Genomic DNA, 23401 nt, shown 5'->3' with positions numbered 1-23401 from the left:
AGATGAAGCTTTGAACAATCAATTAAGACTTAATTACGAATTACAAATTAAACATTCATTACGATAAAAAATATTTACATCAATGCTGCAACCACCAATACACATATAAATTCAGCTGAAAGATCAGAGCTGGATATACACACCTAAGGACCTCTTCCAGAAGATCTAGTAAGAAGGAATTAAGCATGAGAGAATGAGGAGTGAGGAGCTGCACGTACGTAGACCAACTCGGCCCGTGGCTGGTCGGCGTGGGGGGTTGCCATGGTGAAGCCGCTCACTGCCGCCGCCAGGTGCCGCTGAGGGGACACATGTTTTGGTTCCACACTGCAGCTGAGGCTTGACCCGTGCAGGTGTCAACATTGAGAGGTAATTGAAGTCTGAACCTTGATCTGAGTAATTAGATAGAATACAAATAGAGACTAGTTCCTCTACAATTAGTGATATTTAAATTACCTTTTCTATTTTACCCTCATAGCACATGTTTAGGCCCAAGAAATCTATATATTTCGTGCAGTTACTTTCCTAGTTGATATATTCCATGAGCCGAATACAGTTTTTTTTTTTTGTTGGGGGATGAAGACTGCTTATGAATTATCACCAGAGAAGGACGCGCCTGTGCTTGCAGGTAGGGACGTGGCGAAAGCAGTGGTCGAGGTCATTTTTTTTCAAGGAGAGAGAGAGAGAGAGAGAGTACTGTAAAGTAAAATAATTTAATAGGATTTCTTGATGTTTAACAAGACAGGTTTAATTAATGTCCATTTCTTCATTAGTGCTGCAATTTGTGGTCTTGAAAACAATTTAATGAAGATAAAATATTCAGAGTAATCTTTGAGAGACTTGCATGATGTTTATTCAGAATCACACCCGGCTTACTGTTGCATAAAACTTATATTTCGTTTAGGCTTTGGTATGTGTATGAGAGTGTTGGCAACATATCAGTTGCAATTTACTCTGCAGTAAGTGATCAGAGTCCACAAAGGTCTGGGTGCTGCAGGGGTAAAGATTAATAGGGCTAGACGCCCTGTAGTCTGTAGATAAGCCCCCCGCAGTTAGTCCCATAGGTTTTAAAAATTAGATTACAGTAATGTTTTACCTACTAGGTTTAATCTAGCCTGTGTTTTTATTAGAAATCATCAGTTTTGGATTGAGATAAGGAAAAGTCCAACAAACAACAGATGCTTTCGCCAATGTTAGATGGGAAGTTTGGAATGATTATGTGCGTTATGGCACACACCACTTACACTGGTGTTCACAGCCAGCCAGATGCTGGTAACACTCTTGCCTAGGCAGAAAGCAGCTCACACAGAGGAGTCAGGACAGCATTCACTCCGTTACCTGGTGCTGTGATGCAGGTGGAAGCAACTCAGAGAGATTGACATAGTGATGGAGTACAAGGCAAGATGGACATACGAAGACACTATGCACAGCACATGTATATATTTACACACTAGAGAACAAGGCACATTTTCCCATGTTGTGTATGATTACACAGACAAAATGTTCACACCAGGCAGAGCATTGAGTCTTTAGTGCAGCAAATACCACCCTCACACACTTTAGGCAGAGCCACTCAGTCATCTCACACATGAGGGAAACTTGGGTGGAAGTACAAGACATGTTTCTTAGTGTCATACAGGAGCAAAGACTGGACACAGTGAAGACTCTCTACTGTATTTCCCAGCAGCAAGATTACTCATGGCCAATGGATGTTGTCTTCCTGTGATACTCACAGAAGCTTTGTCAGCCGGTAGTAAGGACATTCCACATCCAGCTATGATATCTACCATTCGTGGTCTTCCAGGTGGTCCCTCTGGCTTCCACAGCAGCTAACACAGGCCGCCACATGTCCAGGTGCCAAACTCTGGTTACCACATGTGTCTCAGGTCTGCTCACCTCAGGTCTCACTGACACCAGACTCGTCTCTGCAGCTGCTTTCATTGCTCTGCACCACATCTGCTTTCTTCTATGTCTGTCTACCATGTCCACAGCATTCTTCCTCTTTCATGTTTCAGTGCTGATTGAAGATCACAATTGCCTGCCTGTTGCCTCTCTTACTGCTCATGAAATCCAGGAAGCTTTTCCATTCCCATATGTTACCAACTGCACATATGTGTGTAAGCAAAAGCCAACAGGTGTAACACCATGCTTCACAGTAGCATCCTGCCTAACAATATCCCCTATTGGAAACAATTGCTTAAAAAAAAAAAAGAATGTTGCAACATTATGATCATATAACACTGCAAATTCTGGACAGTTAGCACCCACATAGCTATGTGCTTATACATGTGTGGCTAGCCTGTGTATATTTGTGAAGTAAAAGGCTCTCTGCACTAGTGTCAGTGTTGGATGGTGAGTGAGTGTGGGAGGCTTGTGGTGACTATGATGGTTAAGATGAAGAGGAAGGGGAATTGTGGAAGTGCCACATTTCTCATTTTGTTGTATTTTCATAAGTTCAATTCTATTTGAAGGGTTTTCCAAGCTTGTGATACATGGAAATACAAAGAGAATAGAAAAAAGAAGATTTAGCATAATAAGCTTCAATAGTGGCAGTGCATGACAGCTCTCTTTTGTGATTAGTTGTCTTGCACCTTATGTATCCTTGAATAGAGTCACTGGTGTCAGTGTATGCCTGTCAACACCATAGCAGGGAGTCATTTGGTTGGTTTTCTAATGAAAAGAAAAGGAAAAAATTATGATATTAATTATGGTAGTCTTTAGCAGTGAAGAGTGCAAAACCTCATTGGATGGAGGAAGGGGGGCTGAAAACTCACTATAACTATTTGCCCTTAAAACTTGGCTAAGAGGAGGGTAGATTTTATTGTAATTTTTTTCATAAACTAACTTTTTTTCATGTCCCGTCTATGCCACTTTTGATGATTTACATGGTTGTCCACTTCAATTTTTTAATAGCTTTTGCATAAGCACATTGTGCCCCATTGAACTCTGATGCAATTGTGGATGAAAATAATGTTGACAAAGTATTAATATTCTCATGGAATTCTATTTCTTTTACAGTAGAATCTGAGCTTCTTATCTCGCTCTATTATATTTCAGTCTCTTTATAATATGTCTTTTCTATTTATTCTTAGACCGTGTATTTTAGCATGATATGAGCTCACTGCCAAAAAGAATTTCATGTACTCTTTGTCTCATTGTGACAATAATGTTATCTTATCTTATCTTATCTTAATCTTATCTTCAGTGACAGGATGTCACATGAGTGGACAAACATTTCCAATTGTGATCACACTTACCTTTTATATTGGTTACCATATATTTAATTTGAGATTTAAGGTGTATAGCTGTGTAACATGTTTTACTTGACCTCTTGCAGGATGAGTGGGGAGAGAGAAGATATCCTTCTACAAGTCAACAATGTTCGCTACAAGAAAAACAATGGACAGTTGTATCTCTCCCAAACTCGAATGGGGTGGATGATGGAAGAATCGGACACTTCTACTGTCAGCGTCCTCTACAATGACATCCGCAGTGAGTGTGGCTGCAGGGAGGAGGGAGAACAGGGGTGTGTGTTAGTACATCACTATCTTTACTAAAAAGCGTAGGTGTATCAAGATACTTACCCTCTGTGTTTTTTTATATCTTTCTATATGACGTCTCTATCAAAACAAGCATTAAATGGGTTTTTTATTAAAAATTTTGTTGACTTTGGCCAGTGTCTCTCTTACATTAGAAAATAAATAAATTGAAAAAATAAACATAGACATCCCAGACTTTCTCTAAAATCAAGGGGCCCAAACCTTTGGTATTGTTACTTAGGCTACTAGTACTATAAAACAGTCATTTGTTTGAAATACATTGTGAAATTTTTCCTTGCTAAAATTATGAAAACTTTCAGCTCAGAAAATCTCGCCTGAAGGCAAGCCAAAGGTTCAACTCCAGATTGTTCTGCATGACATCTCTTCCTACACCTTCCATTTCTGCACTCCTGAAGGAAGAGAAAAGCAGATTGCAGAAAGGAATAAGGTCAAGGTAAGATTTGCAGAATACTTTGCAGTATTGTTGTGTGAAAATTGTAGAAGGATGTGTTGTGGTATTGGAGTCAAATGGTTAAAGAGTTTATGTGTGGGATTGTAATTTTAGAGGTAGCTTGGTGCAGGAAAACATTCAGAAAGAATAGGCATGTAAAATGCAGTGGAGACTCAATACTTGAACATCTTAATAGTCAAAGTTTTCAACACTCGAAAAAAATACCTGATAATCGAACGTCCACACACAAGTTGTAAGCAAAGGCTCCCTGACCTCTTCCTCCTTCCTCCACCAGTTGTGCTACCGTGGTTGTCAGAATAGTATTCTCATGTGTTCTGTCTGTAGTTTTCATTTATAAACGTACTTTAACACTAAAGGCTTACTAGTGGTGAAAATATCTGGGAATCGAACACCCGCACACATGGTTGTAAACAAACCTCTCTCCTCTCCCACCCCGCTGCTGCCATTGTCCCATTCTGATACTGATTTTACCAGTAATCCAGTATACTGGATACCGGTGAGCATCCCTAGTCCTGCCACAGTCTTGAAAAAAAAAACATTCTTCTGTGTTCTGTCAGTAATTTTTCATTTACAAGCTTGTAATGGCACCAAAGAGGCTTATTAGTGGTGAAAATAAGGAATCTAGTTAGAGTACAAGTGTTAGTGATGAGCAATAGCCCTCCACTAATGGGTTCACAGGATTCACACCAGGAGAAAAAACGTCCTCTAACAATCTCCCTCCTCCTCCCCACCCTTCTCCCTTCCTCTTCTATGTCATCCATCACTAGCCTTCAATTACAGTATGTACAAATCAAAATTATAAAAAAGAATTACATTGAAATTTTTATAAACTTAAGGTTTTGCTGAGATTAGAACAAATTACCTGATTCATAGGTATTGATGGTCAAACTTTTTGATACTCGAACAGTCATTTAGAACGAATTAAGTTCGAATACCGAGTCTCCACTGTATGTTGTAATACAGAGAAGTCATAAAGATGCTGTGGTTAGGTTCAATTTGGTATAGTATGCAATGATTTTTTGTATTATGAAACATGTAATTTGTGGTAAAATATTGATTGAAGTCAAGGACCTCATCTAAGGAAATATATTCTAGTTAGTGGATATGTATGTAATATTTGTCCTAAAAGGAGAACTTTCACCTTTCTTTTAAAGATATCCCTTGCTTCTTGTTTAGTTTCTACCAATACCTCTCACAAATGTACTCCTTTACCCTGTACTTCTGTCTTGCAAGTGGCCTTCCTCTCCTTGATCAATAAACACTGAGTATCTCACCTTATCTAATGGCTTGACTTTACAAGAACTTGCTGGTGTGATCATGGATAAAGTAAACTCTCAAATGGTGTGATCCCCATATTAGTTTAGTATATTCATCCTGAAAGAGTATAGTGTAGCAAGGAGGAAGTACCAAAACAGGCAAGGAGTTCCAGAGTTTATGAGAAAAAAGGGATGAATGATTGAGAATACTCGTTACTTCTTGCATTAGAGAGGTTGACAGGATAAAGGGGAGAGAAAGTAGAAAATCTTATACAGCAAAACCACATGAGGAGGGGAGGCATGCCATTATCAAAATCAGAAGAGCAGTTAGCATGAAAATAAGGGTTGGAGATAGCAAGAGATTCAGTATTGTGGTAATGAGAGAGGCTGAAGACAATCAGTTAGAGGAGAAGAGTTAAGGTGAAATGCTTTTGATTCCACCCTGTCTAAAAGAGCATTAGGAGTGGAGCTGCCCCTTAGATGTAAAGTGTACTTAATACATAGGTGGGTAAGGGTCCTGTGCAGTTGGTAGCTTAGATGCTGAATGATGAGTTGTGAAGTTTGTAGTGTAGTAAAGAGGGACAGCTGAGTGTTATTAAAAAGAGGGGGCAGAGTTATCTGGAAGGTTGTGTTGAGTTGATAGATGGAGGAGAGGAGATTTTCTGCCATTGAACAATACAAAGGTTGCTCTACTCATATCATAAATTTTAGAGCAATCAGGAGTGAGGCATTTTGGAACTTCTCTGCATGAATTGTTTAGAGAGAAGTTTTAGGCATCTCAAATTAAGAATTGGTTCTACCTGTCTTTTTGTATAAGGAAATAATAGTAATTTACCAAAGATATTATCAGTTCTATGAAAAAGTGATACAACACCCTTCAATAGGAGCGGCTGAGTCAGCTTATGTCCCAGAACCGGAGGCAGCCTCCTGATGAACTTATGGAAAAGAAGAGGATGTTGGATGAAAATGAACAACTGCAGCAGTTGTATCGAGCCCTTGTTCCCACCTCCATTATTTCTGTTGATGAATTTTGGAAAGAGATTGCTGGTCAGTACAAGCAGAGTATGGGACCACAGCAGGATGTGGGTGTTTCAGGGGCCTTCCTGGTGAGTATGGCTGAAGTGATCCTTTCAAATTCAACACTTGGTACAGCATCTTTGTAAGTATCTTTCAAATAAATAGTGTTATCCTGCATAGGAACTACCGTATATGATGGCTCATAAAACTCTAGATAGGAAATGAAAGATTTCACCTGACATTTGAAGACTCCCATGTATTTCGATTATTATTAGATCCCAGTGTTTTGGATTTAAAAACTTTAATATTTGCTAGTAGCCTATGTACCAATCCTGTTCTGAAACGTGAACTTGTACCTGGCATATAGCATCGGCAGTGACTGTGAGAAACTAAAAGGGTAATGATCATAGTTTTTTCTTTTTCTATTGTCATTCTACACATTATTCTAATGTAGTATTTTAGTACATATTCTAAGCTAAAGGATGTGTAAAAGCAGATTTACTAACCTTATTTTCTAAACATACTTTATTTGAAATATTCATTACATTTCCAAAACAAAAGAAAGTATGGAAATATTTTCTTCTATTCATCGTGAAAAAGATGGGTGCAGTTTTGATTGTATGAAAGTGTGTCTTACCTCAAGGAGTAATGGCATCACACTGTAAAGAATGCAGTGAAGCTTGCCTGTCTTTGGCATGTAATCGACCGCATTTGTTTTGGTACATGCAATGCAAGGTGCATGGTCACTTGGCAAATTCTTCCTGACTGGTGTCATTCTATGTGAATTACCGGTAAGTATGACCCATTATATATTGTTACCTTGAAAGAAAGAGTTGTTTTGTGGTGTACCAATCATCACTTTGTGTGTGAAAATGTCTGAGGTTTGATTTTAGAGCCTTTGTTGCCATAGACTTACCACAAACCACTAAATCAATGCTAAACCTTGGCTTCATAGCATGCAGGCTCATTTCCTGAGACTTCTTTTTTTATTGGAGAAAAATGTCTTATGAACCATCAAATATAGTAATTTATTTTTGTAATTACTTTTTAAATTTTTTATTCATTTATACCACTGGGGTTTTCAAGGGGAATTTATGGGCTAAAGGGGATTCTTTTTTGGGTACTTCCTATCTCAAAGCCCACCTGCTAGGAAACCGTTGCCCTGAGTGAGGAAGTCTAACCTACACTCGGATTGTGGACAGGATTCGAACCTGTGCACTTGGAGACCCTTCAGATCCCAAAGCACACATGGTTCCACTGTACCATGGCAGCTTTACCTTCTTGAAGTTCAGGATTAAAGCAGATTCACACATGTCATTGTGCAACTGAAATTGTCAGTCAGTAGAGTTTCTGACTGAATATCAGTACCTAGCAGTTGGAGAAACCAGTCACAAAACAAGACCAACATGTTGGTCTTGTTCAGTTGTTTACGTTGTGATGTCATGGAGAAAGGTTTGAAAATGTGATGTCCAGATGTAGAGAAGATGTTGGAGTTGGTGAGGGGAAAAGAGCAGATTTGGGACTGTAAAAATGAATTATACAGCAAAAAAAAAATCATGGTACTGCTCCGTGTTAATTATGGTATATCTACTGTCTCATAGTGCCATGGTCTTCCAAGCTCAGCTCAGGTAAGAGTGTGGTAGACACTCCTATCTTCTCTTCTACTTAGCCAGGGGTGTATCCTCAGGCATTTTCTTTTCCGTTGAAGCTTCCAGTACATCAAAAGAACTGCAATTACCGCTTTGGCATCGTCACCAGAGAAAGACATCTTTTTGTGTAGCTATTTGTTTACATTCACTTCCCGCCAACCAGCTGATACTTTCCGGTTGCTATGTGTGGACATGTTGTGACCAGAGGGGGTCTGTTGATACTTCTAGCAACTTGCAATTTCAGTTGCATATTGACATGTGTGAACCTATCTTTACTGATATTACTTAGTCAATAAAAGTAATAAGATATAATAAGTACAAATAATCTAAAACAAAGTAAAACATAAAGGCAATGTTAAACTATGAAAATGATAAATATGAAACATCCATGCTAAGCTTGAGCATTCTACTGTCTATTAGGAGAGGCATTTGTCCTGCAGTGGACTCATAATGATGATCGTAATGATGAAGTGATAATTACTCAATCAATTTTTTTTTTTCCAGGCTGACATTAAGCCACAAACTGATGGGAGCAATGGCAAGGTTCAGTATAATCTAACACCAGAGATCATGTCTTCAGTTTTCAAGACCTATCCTGCCGTGAAGAAGAAACACGGCGAGTACGTGCCACACCGTATGACAGAATCAGAATTTTGGACATTGTTCTTTCAGTCCCACTACTACAGTGTCCACACCACTAGCCGAACAGAAAATGTCTTCTCTGAGTGCTCCAAGTATGATGATCGAGGCAAGTAGGTCACCAGTTGTGTATGTGGGAACCTTCTCTTCAATCCCTCAATCATGATCTTTCAAGATTTGTTGTATATTTTTTTGTAACTATGGTACACTAAATTTAAGGAGACTGGCATCTATTTAGTTGTTTTTGTTGCCTTTGCCAAGAAGACTGGCTGAAGGCATAGTATTTAAATAAAGACTGGTCACAATGCCACTTTTAAAAAGAAACTACATACTAGAGAACTGAGACAATTGGCCAGGTTATTTTTTAATTGTCTTCATTTCAAGCAGTCTGTTATTAGGAAGGAGGGAAAACAGTAATAGGAAGGGAATTCCACAGTTTATCACGGAAAAGTATATTGTTTAATTTGCATTAGTGAGGTGGACAGAACTGAGACAAAAGTAAGTATGAAATCCTGTGTAATGAGGATATGGAAGAAGGAAACATGTTAGCAGTTAGAATTTCACAAGAACAGTAATTATGGAAATGATGATAAAAGAAAGAAAGCATAACTGTGATGATGAGTGAGAGTGTCAAGATGGTCTGTTTGTTTAAAAGAATTAATGAGACAAACAGTTTCTGCATGTTTTTTATGAATAACCCAGTTAGACTGTAACATTTGAACATTTATTGATGACTAAGAATTGCAATGCTACAACAGTTACAATCAGTTCTTTACGCTTATTTTCATATGTGGCAATTGTAAAGATTCTGATCAAGTAGTAAATATACACAAGTTATGGTATGTTTCAGAATAATTAAGTAGTCATAGGCAGGTATTGTGCTCTCCAAGGTAGTAATTGAACACTAGAAATTGACATGGAGGGAGGAAACTGTTTACTTTATACTGGGAATACAAAGGCTCTGAAGTAATCTTGTGAGTAAGTAAGTAATTCAGTGTCAATACATAGTCATATAAAAAAAATAAGATAAAAATTATTAGTCACGGTCCGTTAAGCCGTAGCTCCTTGACAAACATTTTTTAAATCATGCAAAGAGCTAGTATCATGCAAGCAGTGCACGCCTAGATGATTATAATAATAATAGAAAAAAACCCTGCAGTATTAATGTGTGAAAGAAGCATGAAATACAATATAAATAAAAATATCAAATTTCAAGCATATATAACAAAGATGTACAAGTATACTTATTCAATAAGCAGTGGGAAAATAAACATCATCGTAAGAGAACATAATAGATAAATAGGTAAACGTTAGAAATCACAAACTTTGCTGAGCGACAAGATAGGCTTTAATTGCTCTCTTGTATATATCGAAAGTAACAGTTATAAGGAGAACTTTTTTTTATCAAGGGGTAGACTATTGAAGAAATGCGGCTCATAACTTATAATGCTGTTTTTTTAAACTATGTGGTTCTGAATACAGGGCAGATTAAATTGATATTATTATTCCCAGTGTTTACAACATTATCTGTTAACCTGAATATTGTATTGTGTCTTTGATTTTTAAAAACTAGCAATAACAAAATATTTATGAATAAAAGAAAATTTCACAAGTTTAGTCTCAGAAAATACATGGTCAGTAGAATAAAAGTTTTTGAGGAAGATACATCTTAGAACTTTCTTTTGGGCTGTGACCAGTCTGTTCAGGAAAGATGACCATGTACAAGCCCATATTGAAATACAATATATTAGATGTGGCTAACAAATTGTGTAATATATGCTGATCATAAATTCTATGGTTAAATTACTGCAGATTCTATACAAAATTCCACTAATTTATAAGACTTTCAAACAAATTTGGTCAATATGAAGCTTCCAATTCAAATTTTCTTCTATTGTAACTGCAGTTTCTTCCCAGGTTTTGTTGTGCTGTTCCAGATCGCCAATTATTCTAAGGTTGTAGTCTTGTTGTAGTCCTCTTGATGTTTGCTCTCTTTTCCAGCTGCTCAACTTTGAACTTCAGTGTTTCAATTGTTGCTTTTTGCAAACAATCATTGTTTCAAAACATTCTAATCTTACTTTGTATGTCATTCATTTCAGCTTGAGTGAATTCCAGGCTTTTGTTAAGTTTTTTATTGTTGCCTCTGCGAGCTAAATTCTTCCTTTGAGTTGTTCAACCACAATATCCTTGGCTGAATTGAAGGTTTTATCATGAGATTCAAGGAACACCTTCACTGCCTCTAGATCCATAGCAAAAATAGCTGGGTTGTAGATATCCAAGTCAGTAGAGCTGGGTAGGTGTGTCTGCTTGCTACCAGGTCAGAGAGGAGTGTGTCTTGTAACCTGATGAGTGTCATGGTCCCACTGACACCATCCAAGGCACTCTCCATGTGTTGTGTTCTCTCTACCAGGGGTGCAATCCCATGTCCCAGTGAGGTCCTCTTATGGCTAAAAAGTAATCCTGGCTTCAGATGAATTTATCTGTGTTTCTCTGGAAAGGCCAATGGTGGCATAACAGTATAATTCCTTCCGTGTTGTGAGTTCCTTGAGTGGGAGCAGGTTGCCGAGGTTGATGGTGGTAAAGACTCCAACAAAAGTGCAGAAATGTTTCCTACTTGCATTTTTTATATTTTCACAAAGATCCAAACCTTCCTATCATTCTCATTTATGATGATAACAAATTATATATTTTTATTCCAGAGTGGAATAGAGATGTTAATTCAACCCAGAGTGACCCACTGAACAACCTCAATGACATCTATGAAGAGAAGCAGCTGGCAGTGGATGATGAACTGAGAGTTGGTGGTGCTAAGGCTGGTAGCAATGCCATCCATGCCCTTATGATTAAAAGGTAAAGTAGTCATAGGTAATTAAGTGCACTGTAAGCCTTTTGTTAAGTTCATGGAAACATTTAGTGTACACACACACACACACACACACACACACACACACACACACACACACACACACACACACACACACACACACACACACACACACACACACACACACACACACACACACACACACACACACACACACACACACACACACACACACACATTGTCTATGTGACCTATGACCACTCACACTTAAAGCCAAAGTGAAACATTAATATTCATTCAACATCTCCAACACCCTTACATCTGTCAGCTGCTTCATCACATTCATTGACACAATTATAACTCCTATCATTGTCTAACACTTCCATTTATCTGCCATGCTGTCATGTTGAATTGTTACACATTTCTAAGAAAGGGGGAGTCAAATTCCAGTTATAGAAGGCTCCTTAAAATTTAGGAATGAAATATTGTAGTTGTATAAAGTTGTTTGGTTGGAGGTGAACATGTTAGAGAAAAAATGTAGTGGAGTTGAAAATGTTAGAAAGAAAATGTGGCTTTTTTTTTTTAACCCCATCGTTACCGACCTGTCAACTTTATGTAAACAAGATGTTTCACTGCCGAACTGACTGCTCACGCACTCCTCCGCATCATCCGTGTGGTAGTCTTCAGCTTCTTCTCACAAACACCCTGTTCACACTATATTATTTATTTTTATGTTTTCTATCAGAGAAACCCCACAACATGTCATTTGAGTAAAAAAAAATATGCAGCACGTGTGTTGGTCCAGAGACACAGAGCAGCAATCACATCTTTCCCCATGAATAACTGAAAACAGTCTAGGTGACTCATAGCACTAGCTTCATGATGTAAAATAATACTAGGATGTACATCAGGAAAATCAGTGTTACATGTAGGTAGAGGGTTAGGTCTGGTGTCAGAGAATGGGTCTGAAAGAAGTGTGAAATCTGTTTGTCTACCAGCATCTGTAGGGGGTGAGGCAGGAGGGCTGCATGACAGACCACTGCGTGCGGACAACGTCTCAATACTCTCGTCGCCGCTGCTAGCATCACTCTCTACATCACTGATAGCTTCAGGATCAAACAAAGTATCATCACCTTCCATTGAGTCATCAGACCCCTCAAATTCACTTATTGTCCCACCATCATATTCATCTTCACTGTCAGTTGTAGAGATATCCATAATTGCGAAGTAAATCCGCGTGCTACCACAAAAAACTTCAGGCAGCACTGAACAGAAGCTAGAGAATATCGCATTGCGGCATTCGACAAGCATGTGTTGCCATACGTAGGTCAGAAAATATGATGTATAAAAAAAATATCTGATGATTGGTCTTCACAAATTACGTCACAGCACTGACAATAACTCATTGGTCAAAGTTTATGACGTTACAAACTGTCCCACGAATGGCTGCAGCCTTATGTTTGTAAACACAGACACTTGCCACCACTTGGGTAGAAATAACCCAGAAACCGAGGCCTTGAGAGCCCTCAATACACACAGCTTATAACCGTGGCATGTGCGTGTCACGGGGAGCACGCTCGGTTCCTGGCGCGTGAACTCAGCCGTGACACGCACGTGTCACAAAACACACATCCGGTACGGAAGGGGTTAATACCATGTAGGCTTTTCATGGAAATTCATGGGCTAAACTTTTTGGGGTACCTTCCATTTCAAAGCCCACCTGCTAGGAAACTGTTGCCCCGAGTGAGGAAGCCTAACCTACACTCAGACCGTGGACAGGATTCGAACCCGTGCTCTTGGAGGCCCCTCGGGCCCCAAAGCATGCATGGTTCCACTGTACCGCGGCATTAGATGTCTGACATATGATATTAAAAAATACAGTGAAGATTCATAAACTTAATAGAAATTACAGGAAATTTGGCATCAACATGAAATTGTATTTAGCTGTCTTAGAAATATATTGTTGTAAGCTGGAAACAAATGAGAAGCATTTCACACAATCATTTTCTGTGAAGCTCATCTTTATTGCAGATTTAATCAGCATAACCTCAACATCATTAAGGCACAGACAAACCTAGAAAAAGAAAAGTTATTGGATGAAATTGCTGCCAAGAATCCAAATAATGTTCCTAATGGTGAAGTGAGTCAGGAAGTCACTCAGCCCAAAAGTAAAAAAGTAAGTTATAGCTGCCCCCCTCTCTCTCTCTCTCTCTCTCTCTCTCTCTCTCTCTCTCTCTCTCTCTCTCTCTCTCTCTCTCTCTCTCTCTCTCTCTCTCTCTCTCTCTCTCTCTCTCTCTCTCTCTCTCTCTCTCTCTCTCTCTCTCTCTCTCTCTCTCTCTCTCTCTCTCTCTCTCTTTGAGAAGTTCCATGTGTTCATGCATGTTCCTCTAGAGACAGCTTGCCAGACAGGCAGTCTCTGTGGAGGACCATATGTTTATGAAGTTCTTTTGGATCACTTTATTGTTCATATTTTTTAGGATGAAGTTCTTTTGGATCACTTTATTGTTCATATTTTTTAGGCTTCATTTTAAACTCATTTTGTGTACCATTAGATCTTTCTACCTCTTTTTTCATCTAATAATTTTTCATCATTTTCTCAGTATTCCTAACTTCCTTATCTGTAATTCTTTCAGGATGCAATGTAACATAGTCCCTGAAACTCATAGTAAGCATATAATAATGTTGTAACCAGATTTTAAGTAAAGGATATGTGTTACAGGCTAAGTTGGAAGAAAAAAGAACGATAGATGACTTAGAGAACTCAAACAAGACAGAAGTGTCATCTTTAACCATCCACCAACGTGACCGTTATCTCACAGGTCCCACTGAGTTGACTACTTCTCAAAGCATTCAGCCGGATCAGGTATGTCAATCTGAATTTGTTTGATGGTAATGCAGCTCATTAATGTTTTAATCCACCAAGTGCTTGGTGCTGTTAATTTGTAGCATCTCATATCCACACTTAGTCCCACCAGCATAAATTTATCTGTGATAGATGGTCATTTTCTGTGTGTGTGTGTGTGTGTGTGTGTGTGTGTGTGTGTGTGTGTGTGTGTGTGTGTGGATGGGTGATGGGGGCTTGCATCACATGCTGCATGGTTTTTTGTCATTTAACATCTGTGGAGGTTGTGGTCTCTTTACAACAGTGTGATCACAGGCTTAGCAAAGGACATGACAAAAGACAGACTGGAAGTTATCAATGCCTGAGTACAGAAAGGAAAGAATAAATAAATCTTTAGCTGTCATTAGAGTTCCACTGTGTAATGCACAGGGATGGATGACGAGGTACAAAGACACAAGATAGGTCAGTCCAGAGCTCCTGAAGAAAGAGGCCTAGGTGTGACCATAAGATTTGGCATAAGTTCCCATAGCTCCTATATACAGCATCAGATGGAGTTCAAATTTCATGTCAGTGCCAAGCAACTAAAAGAGAAGAACTTGACATTGCTGCAGAATGTGTTGAGAACCATCCATTTCCAGCTCTGCAATGACCTCACCTCCCATCATAACTGATGAGGTTAATTGATACTGCAGATCATGATGTTAAACAAGCAGCTAACAGTCACTGCCAGCATTTGGACACCCTCACTGAACAACAGTCAGGAGCCTGATGCAGCATACCGCTCACTGCAGCACTTCAGTGACATGTGCCGCAAAGGACGATCCACTATTGGTGTGCGCACAGGTGAGTGAAATACTTCATCTTGTTCCTGTTTTGTGAAATTTAATCAAAATTATCTCATTATTATCAGAATCTCATTTTCAAAACTGAATGGGAGAGACGAAAAGAATCAGATTCAAGAAAGCAAAAAAGGAAGAGGTTGTCTTAAGGAAATAAATTATAAAGTTGTTTCAAGCTACAAATTGGAAATAAAACTTAAATTTCATGATTACTTTTCATAACAAGTCATTGCTATTGAAGGCCACAGATTAAACATGAGTCCTTAGACGATGTGAATTATTTATCTAGCATAAGATCAGTCAAACTTTGATAGATATATGCCACAGGTTCTTAGATTGACAATGTATTAGATATATGAAATTAAAGACTTGCAGAAGCTGGTGGAGAACATGTATTAGACATATTTATTTCAAAGAATGTAGATTTCAGACTCGCATGCAGAGGTAGAGATTAATTTATTGACTGACATTTCCAGAGATGGATAGCTGAGGCAAAGTAACCCCCTCCCCCCCCACACACACACACAGAAGGATAAAGTCACATAGATGTGACAGAATGATAGGACAAATGAGTGCATATAAAAAAGAGTGCTAGTTCAGGGTCATGGGTTGGATAAGTGCATAGGAAAAGCTGTAGGCTCCTCTGTGCCATGCCTCATGGGGGATGTACCAGGATGGACTGAGATATAAGAGGAAAGGTTTTCTTTTGTCAGTCATAATTTGATTTGTTTACAAAAGCAGTTTCTTTTTATAAGATTTTGTCTCATACTATATTTCAGTGTTGATAGAGTATATTTTACTCATTTCAGGTGATCAGCTTCCAGGAAACCTACACAAAGAATTGGGACAGGTGTATAGCAGTGCTGGAGAACTCTTACGTCACTTCTGGTCATGCTTTCCTCCTAGAACTCCACAACTGCAGGAAAAGCTACACAAGATGCATGAGACTCTGTGCCGCTACCATAATGCAACAATAAGGCCATTCCAGGTGGGTGCTTGTGTGCTGCTCAAATTATTTCAGAAAGCTGCAGAAACTTGCTGAGATGTGAGATATTTGATTTCTGTGAATGTAGTGAAAAGAAAAAATTATTTGTGAAGGTAGACAAAGTACAAATAAACCACATATGGTGGCAATCCCAGATATCCAAGTTAAATGTAGAACATGTGTGCTTTTCAGATTGATTTTATTGAGGTGCTATAGTCTGACCGAGCTTAATTTACGGCTATGGGGGGGCGAGGGGAACTCTACAGTGCTGCCACGTTTCCAAAAAATGCGATGTGAAATGGAAGTTATTGGTGTACAAGGCATCGCAAATACCATCAATTCAGATGTATAAAATTTCGACTTGTGTATATAGATGGCTGAATCAACAGTAACCATCATATGCATAAAAAACTATATAGTACCATACAAACATTGCGTACATATTCAACAGTGTTGCTGATATCAACTGTAGTAACTTATAATGGTACTTAGCGTATGTTTAGGGTGTGTAATAATATCAGCGTTACAGATATAAGATAATGAGCATGGAAAAAAGAAATAATCTATTATCCAAAGTAAAAAAAAAAAATAGTAGAAGTCTTGTGACGAACCCAGCCTGGCCAGGCCGAATAGCCTCACCTTGTAGTACCAGATGTTGCTATAATTATAAGATAAAATGCTCACATTTACTGGCTTTTACAGTAATTTCAAGGGTGAGGCATAATCACATTCATAATTCGTAAGCCAAGCTAATGTGTAGTTTCTATTTTTACAAAATAGTAGGTATATGCCAATACCTAAGTGAAAAAAATAAAGAAGCATTTTTCACTTGTGAGCAGCAACTCTTCCACACCCAGCTGGTGGCCTTGACACATTGTGGTGGCGACGTGACTGACCTCGTGCCACTCACTTATATATATATATATATATATATATATATATATATATATATATATATATATATATATATATATATATATATATATATATATATATACAATTATAAATGACTCTCTCGGCTTACCTTTGATTCTTTAGTAAGAGAGAGAGAGAGAGAGAGAGAGAGAGAGAGAGAGAGAGAGAGAGAGAGAGAGAGAGATTAACAGAACAGTAGTGAAAACGTGGCAACACTGTACAGAGACGCTCGCCCCCCATGGCCGTAAATTAAGGCTGGTCAGACTATAATAGTCAACCCTATTCTAGTATTGCTCTATATGTACTGTGTAGATGATAGGTAAGCATGGTGACGTAGCTGCAGTGTTAGTAGAATAAAACTACAAAGTAGATAATGTGAGTCGCCAGGAGCTGTACATTCAAGATCGAGGCTGGCTGTATGAGAACTACTTGAAACTGGGGCACCCACATGGCTGGCAACTCAGGCTCTTACCCCACAGAGGTGAAGTGGCTGGCAGGACAGGGGATAAACACAGCTGTAGACGGAGGCAAGGCAGTGAGGTTTGACCTCACTCCCCACATGCTTGTGCTGGGTAGTCAAAGCTGGCATTGTGTCATAGGCAAGATGTGTTACATAGAAAAATTGAGTTGTGGGGAGGAGGGGCAAAAAATTGTACTGGTACATCCCCAACACTAGCACAGTGCTTGGCCACCCTTGTAGGCATGTCCATGCCTATAAAAATTTTGGGGCAGTGCCAGGACACAAGGTGACATGCAATTTACATCTCATATACATGCTTATTGGTGTAAGATATGTAATTACACACTATAGCCATTTGCAGAGGTTTACAGAACAGTGACATCAGAACAGCAAGTGCACAATGGTGAATTAAAACACTCATATGGCTGTGATGTCAGAAAAGAGAACAGAGTGGACAGTCAAAAACTCACACTAGCTGTGTTGTCAGCACAGTGAATCACATGCTTTGAAAAAGCACTCAAGAAATTCTATGAGTGAGGGTGGTGATCATGATGACTATTGTGTTGCTCTTGGGAATAACATATGGATCATGAAATCTTCTTAATTGGTCCTAAGTTTGATCTAAATTTCTGACATTTTGCAAAGATGAAAAGATTGATGTTTATTTTATTTATTTTTCCAGGAAATGGCAGTTAATGACTACAATTGCAACAGCAGTATTCTTGATCACCTCATAGAAATGTTCCACATTGCCAACACAAAGTTTGAAAACTGGAAAGCACGGAACTGCAGGTGAAACTTTGTAAGATTCCTTTGGTAGTTTTTAGGCTTATAAATAAATGGCAAGTTCATTTTATAGTAACCTGAACAAATGAAACTGACCTCTACCTCACATGGTGTCAGTGTCTTAGCTTGTCAGACATGAGCAACATAGGCACTATTTTTCACCTGTCTCAAAGGAGAACAGACAAGCCTTTGGATTATGTGGCAAAAAGGAAGTGATTATGCCGATTTTGAGGAGAGGTACAACAGTTGGAGCCTGTTGGTGCTGGTGTCTCCTGGTCAGTATTTTATTCTGCCTTGAATGATTGTATAGCTGGCATACAAGTGGCCCCACATGGTTTATGCAGTTCACCAAATTGTCCCTACAGGATACCTTACAGTCCTTCTTCCCGTTTCTTATTTAGTGTTGCAGCATTGATATCAATCATCATGGAGACTGATAGATGCAGCATTATCATGTAAAGAAATATAAGTTTCTGAGATTAGGAGAGTGGGGCCTCTGATCAGCTATTATTGTTGTATTTGGAAGATCTATTTTCATGCTCAAATTTCTGTGTTTTAACATCTGTTTTGTGTTATTTATGTCATTGTTGAATGGTAAAGATGGATGTGACCTGCAGGGAATGACAGTCTGTTGCTAGTCAGCTGTGTTATCTCAATTTTTTTATTTTCCACAAAATTAGAATGTTACATATTTGGCACAAAGTCAAACTATAATGTTCCATAAGGAACTTTTAACTAAAATATGATTGTTTTTACACTAATCACGTAATAAAACTGTTTGCCAGTCCAAAACAACTTGCAGGAACTTTTCCTAGAAAGTTTTGTTTCAGCCTTTCCCATCCCCTTTTTTCCCCTTAAAAAAAGAAAAGCAAAATTTTGCAGAGCCTTATATACCTCTTCATGAATATTCTAGTTCCTCTTTACCCAAACATTCTGTAAGGCTTTGACATGCTCAGAAGGATGGTTATTATAAATAAATCTGTGGAGCAGATGAAGCCTTACTTCTGCCTTGTGCTCAGATCAGTGGTGAAATTGGACTAACAGGTGTGGGATGACATGTATGCATGTAGTCACTGGTGGGATTATATTCTTTAAGGAAGTTCAGTATTAAATCATGTTTTTGCATTTACCAAACATGTGTCAATTCCTTAAATGTAAAAGTTCACATTTTATGACAACTGAGAGTTAGCAGTCTGTGTGGCTCTCAGTGATAGCAACTAAGTGCCCCATGCAGTGCCACCAATCACCTTGTCAACAAAGTAGGCTCTGTAGTCTTCCTTTGGCCCACCAGTAAACATTTTTCATACTTTATTTCCTAATAGCCCTCCGTCAACCTGAAGAAATACCCAACTCTCCCATGTCACCACTCTTGATGTCCTTTATGCCTCCCTTCAACAGTAATGGTTCAGCATCTCTATTTACAAGTCAGTTTGCCTTGTTTCTGGGAGAGCAAATGTTTTTAGAAATATGGAAATAAGATATTTTTGTAGAAAATATTCCTGTATATATACTATTTGTATGGAATTTGCTTATAAACAAATAAACCATAAATTACATTTTGTCTCTATTTGTGAATTTCATGGCCACTTTTTTTTTTTTTTTTTATACCATGTGGGCTTTTCACGGGAATTTCTGGGCTAAAGGGGATATTGTTTAGGGTACCTCCTATCTCAAAGCCCACCTGTTAGGAAACTGTTGCCCCGAGTGAGGAAGCCCAACCTACACTTGGACCGTGGACAGGATTCGAACCCGTGCGCTTGGAGATCCCTCAGACCCCAAAGCGCGCATGGTTCCACTGTACAACGGCGGCCCCACTTATAGGATATACAAACTTTCCTCATGTCTTTGAATTTTTTTTGAAACTATATATACTGATATACAGTTATGGTTATTAGATATGATGAACAGAGAATAATATGATGAACAGAGAATAATAGTTTATGGAAATACGTTTTTAAAAGGATTTTTTTCAACAATGAAGTCGCCTTGTATTTTAGTGTCAAATTTCGGTGTGAACAGATGAGTACAATGATGGTGTGTGAAAGTTCTATCATGGAGTGAGGCCTGTCTATACAATGCTGGTGCAGTGGCTTACTTCACTGAGGGAGAAAATCTGTAATAGAGATTTAGAGATCTCACTCAATAATATGTATCATGTGATTCTGAATTTGATTCCAAGAATAACCTGTCTTGAAATACTTGTCAAGCATCACTAAGCAGTGTATGCAGTTGTAAGATAGGGTTGCCATACATTAGCTATCAAAATTCTGGACATTTTCACTAACATCTGGTATAATATTAGAAAACATGTAAGTCAATAAAAAAAACCCCTCAATTTATTTACCTTTGCCCCAGTAACACTTACAAGGTCACAAACAAGCAAACAATGTTCTTGTATCAATGCAGGTTAAAGAGAAAAGACTGGCACATGACATGAGGCGAGTCATGCTACGAAGGTAAGGCTGGAAAGGAGCATTAACTCCATATAAGACCATACAAGAGAACTAACAACTAAGTGGGCCTTTTTAAGATTATATTATATATATATATATATATATATATATATATATATATATATATATATATATATATATATATATATATATATATATATATATATATTGCCCTTGGCCAGCTTCCTTTCTTACATAAAAGAGATCAGTAAAAGGTGTAGCAGAAATATCACCCATAGTTTAAAGATTATGTAACCTGCTGCTACTAACACAAGCTGAGTTGTGGAGAGGCGAACAGAAACGGCTGATGACCACTCAGGAACTGGTTTATTTTGACACAATCAGGCATATGTATTTTTTTTATTTTTTATTTTTTACGTAGGGAAGAGGGCCAGCCAAGGGCAAAAAAAGAAAGATGAAAGAGGCCCACTTGAGTGCTGGCTCTCTAAAAAGTGCAAAAAGTGCCAAAACCGTCAGCCAGAATTAGGGGAGCAAATGCCTCGATACCTCCCTCTTAAAAGAAGACAAGTTGTAGGAATTCGGAAATACAGATGCAGGGAGGGAGTTCCAGAGTTTACCAGTGAAAGGGATGAATGATTGAGAGTACTGGTTAACTCTTGCATTAGAGAGTTGGACAGAATAGGGATGAGAGGAAGAAGAAAGCCTTGTGCAGCGAGGCCGCAGAAGGGAAGGCATGCAGTTAGCAAGATCAGTAGAACAGTTACCATTAAAATAGCAATAAAAGATAGAAAGGGATGCAACATTTCGGCGGTGAGAAAGAGACTGAAGACAGTTAGTCAGAGGAGGGAGTTGATGAGACGAAGAGCTTTCGATTCCACCGTATCAAGTAAAACTGTGTGACTGCAACTCCCCCAAACATGCGAAGAGTACTCCATACAGGGACGGATAAGGCCCTTATACAGAGTAAGCAGTTGGAGGGCGAGAAAAACTGTCGGAGACGCCTCAGAACACCTAACTTCATAGAAGCTGTTTTAGCAAGAGATGAGATGTGAAGTTTCCAGTTAAGATTATGAGCAAAGGACAGACCGAGGATATTCATTGTGGAAGAGGAGACAGTTGAGTGTCATTGAAGAAGAGGGATAGTTGTCTGGAAGGTTGTGTCGAGTTGATAGATGGAGGAATTGAGTTTTGAGGCATTGAAAACTACTAGATTTTCTCTGCCCCAATCGGAAATCTTAGAAAGATCGGAAGTCAGGCGTTCCGTGGCGTCCCGCGTGATCTGTTGACTTCCTGAAGGGTTGGACGTCTCTGAAAGAACGTGGAAAGATGTAGGGTGGTATCATCAGCGTAGGAGTGGATAGGGCAAGAAGTTTGGTTAAGAAGGTCATTAATGAATAATAGAAAGAGAGTGGGTGACAGGACAGAACCCTGAGGAACACCACTATTAATAGGTTTAGGAGAAGAACAGTAGCCGTCTACCACAGCAGCAATAGAGCGGTCGGAAAGGAAACTTGAGATAAAGTTGCAGAGAGAAGGATAGAAGCCGTAAGAGGGCAGTTTTGAAATCAAAGCTTTATGCCAGACTCTATCAAAAGCTTTTGATATGTCTAACGCTACAGCAAAAGTTTCACCGAAATCTCTAAAAGAGGATGACCAAGACTCAGTAAGGAAAGCCAGAAGATCACCAGTAGAGCGACCTTGACGGAAGCCATACTGGCGATCAGACAGAAGATTGTGAAGTGACAGATGTTTGAGAATCTTCCTATTCAGGATAGATTCAAAAACTTTAGACAAGCAAGAGATTAAAGCTATAGGACGGTAGTTTGAGGGGTTAGAACGGTCACCCTTTTTAGGAACAGGCTGAATGTAGGCGAACTTCCAGCAGGAAGGAAAGGTAGAAGTCGATAGACAAAGTTGGAAGAGTTTGGCCAGGCAAGGTGCAAGCACAGAAGCACAGTTTTTGAGAACAATAGGAGGGACCCCATCAGGTCCATAAGCCTTCCGAGGGTTTAGGCCAGCAAGGGCATGGAAAACATCATTACGAAGAATTTTGATTGTAGACATGAAATAGTCAGAGGGAGGAGGAGAGGAGGACAAGCCCAGAATCGTCCAAGGTGGAGTTGTGAGCAAAGGTTTGAGAAAAGAGTTCAGCTTTAGAGACAGAAGAGATGGCAGTGGTGCCATCAGGATGAAATAAAGGAGGAAAGATGAAGAAGTGAAGTTATTTGAGATGTTTTTGGCTAGATGCCAGAAGTCACGAGGAGAGTTTGAGTTTGAAAGATTTTGACATTTTCTATTTATGAAAGAGTGTTTGGCAAGTTGAAGAACAGACTTGGCATGATTCCGGGCAGAGATATAAAGTGCATGAGATTCAGGAGATGGAAGGCTCAAGTACCTTTTGTGGGCAACCTCTCTATCATGTATAGCACGAGAACAGGCTGAGTTAAACCAAGGTTTAGAAGGTTTAGGTTGAGAAAAGAATGAGGAATGTACGCCTCCATGCCAGATACTAACACCTCTGTTATGCGTTCAGCACAAAGAGATGGGTCTCTGACACGGAAGCAATAATCATTCCAGGGAAAATCAGCATAATACCTCCTCAGGTCCCCCAACTGGCAGAGGCAAAACGCCAGAGGCACCTTCGCTTTGGGGATCCTGTGGAGGGATTGGAGAAATAGGACAAGATACAGAAATGAGATTGTGATCGGAGGAGCCCAACGGAGATGAAAGGGTGACAGCATAAGCAGAAGGGTTAGAGGTGAGGAAG

The 23401-nt window shown here is 39.0% G+C and overlaps 1 protein-coding gene across 1 annotated transcript; it reads left to right on the top strand.

Annotated features, from left to right (window-relative positions):
• The first annotated feature begins 218 nt into the window (after nucleotides 1-218).
• On the top strand, nucleotides 219-19776 carry LOC123520041 (general transcription factor IIH subunit 1-like). The gene is made up of 11 exons (XM_045281885.1): nucleotides 219-366; nucleotides 3335-3489; nucleotides 3857-3990; nucleotides 6149-6370; nucleotides 8435-8678; nucleotides 11269-11419; nucleotides 13425-13569; nucleotides 14113-14256; nucleotides 14928-15078; nucleotides 15884-16062; nucleotides 18117-19776. The coding sequence occupies exons 2-11, from the start codon at nucleotides 3336-3338 to the stop codon at nucleotides 18228-18230; spliced, it is 1638 nt and encodes a 545-aa protein (XP_045137820.1). The 5' UTR covers nucleotides 219-366; nucleotide 3335; the 3' UTR covers nucleotides 18231-19776.
• Nucleotides 19777-23401: the final 3625 nt, after the last annotated feature.

This window comes from Portunus trituberculatus, chromosome 46, assembly GCF_017591435.1.
Source record: "Portunus trituberculatus isolate SZX2019 chromosome 46, ASM1759143v1, whole genome shotgun sequence".
NCBI classification, from domain to species: domain Eukaryota; kingdom Metazoa; phylum Arthropoda; class Malacostraca; order Decapoda; family Portunidae; genus Portunus; species Portunus trituberculatus.
The sequence above is the reverse complement of the archived record's forward strand: the minus strand, read 5'-3'. Positions and strand labels throughout refer to the sequence as shown.

Excerpts from the sequence above, each read along its gene's own strand:
- LOC123520041 (XM_045281885.1), top strand. The coding sequence starts at position 3,336 with ATGAGTGGGGAGAGAGAAGATATCCTTCTACAAGTCAACAATGTTCGC. Across the intron at positions 15,079-15,883 it reads CACTATTGGTGTGCGCACAG|GTGATCAGCTTCCAGGAAAC; the intron begins GTGAGTGAAATA and ends TACTCATTTCAG. Across the intron at positions 16,063-18,116 it reads CAACAATAAGGCCATTCCAG|GAAATGGCAGTTAATGACTA; the intron begins GTGGGTGCTTGT and ends TTATTTTTCCAG.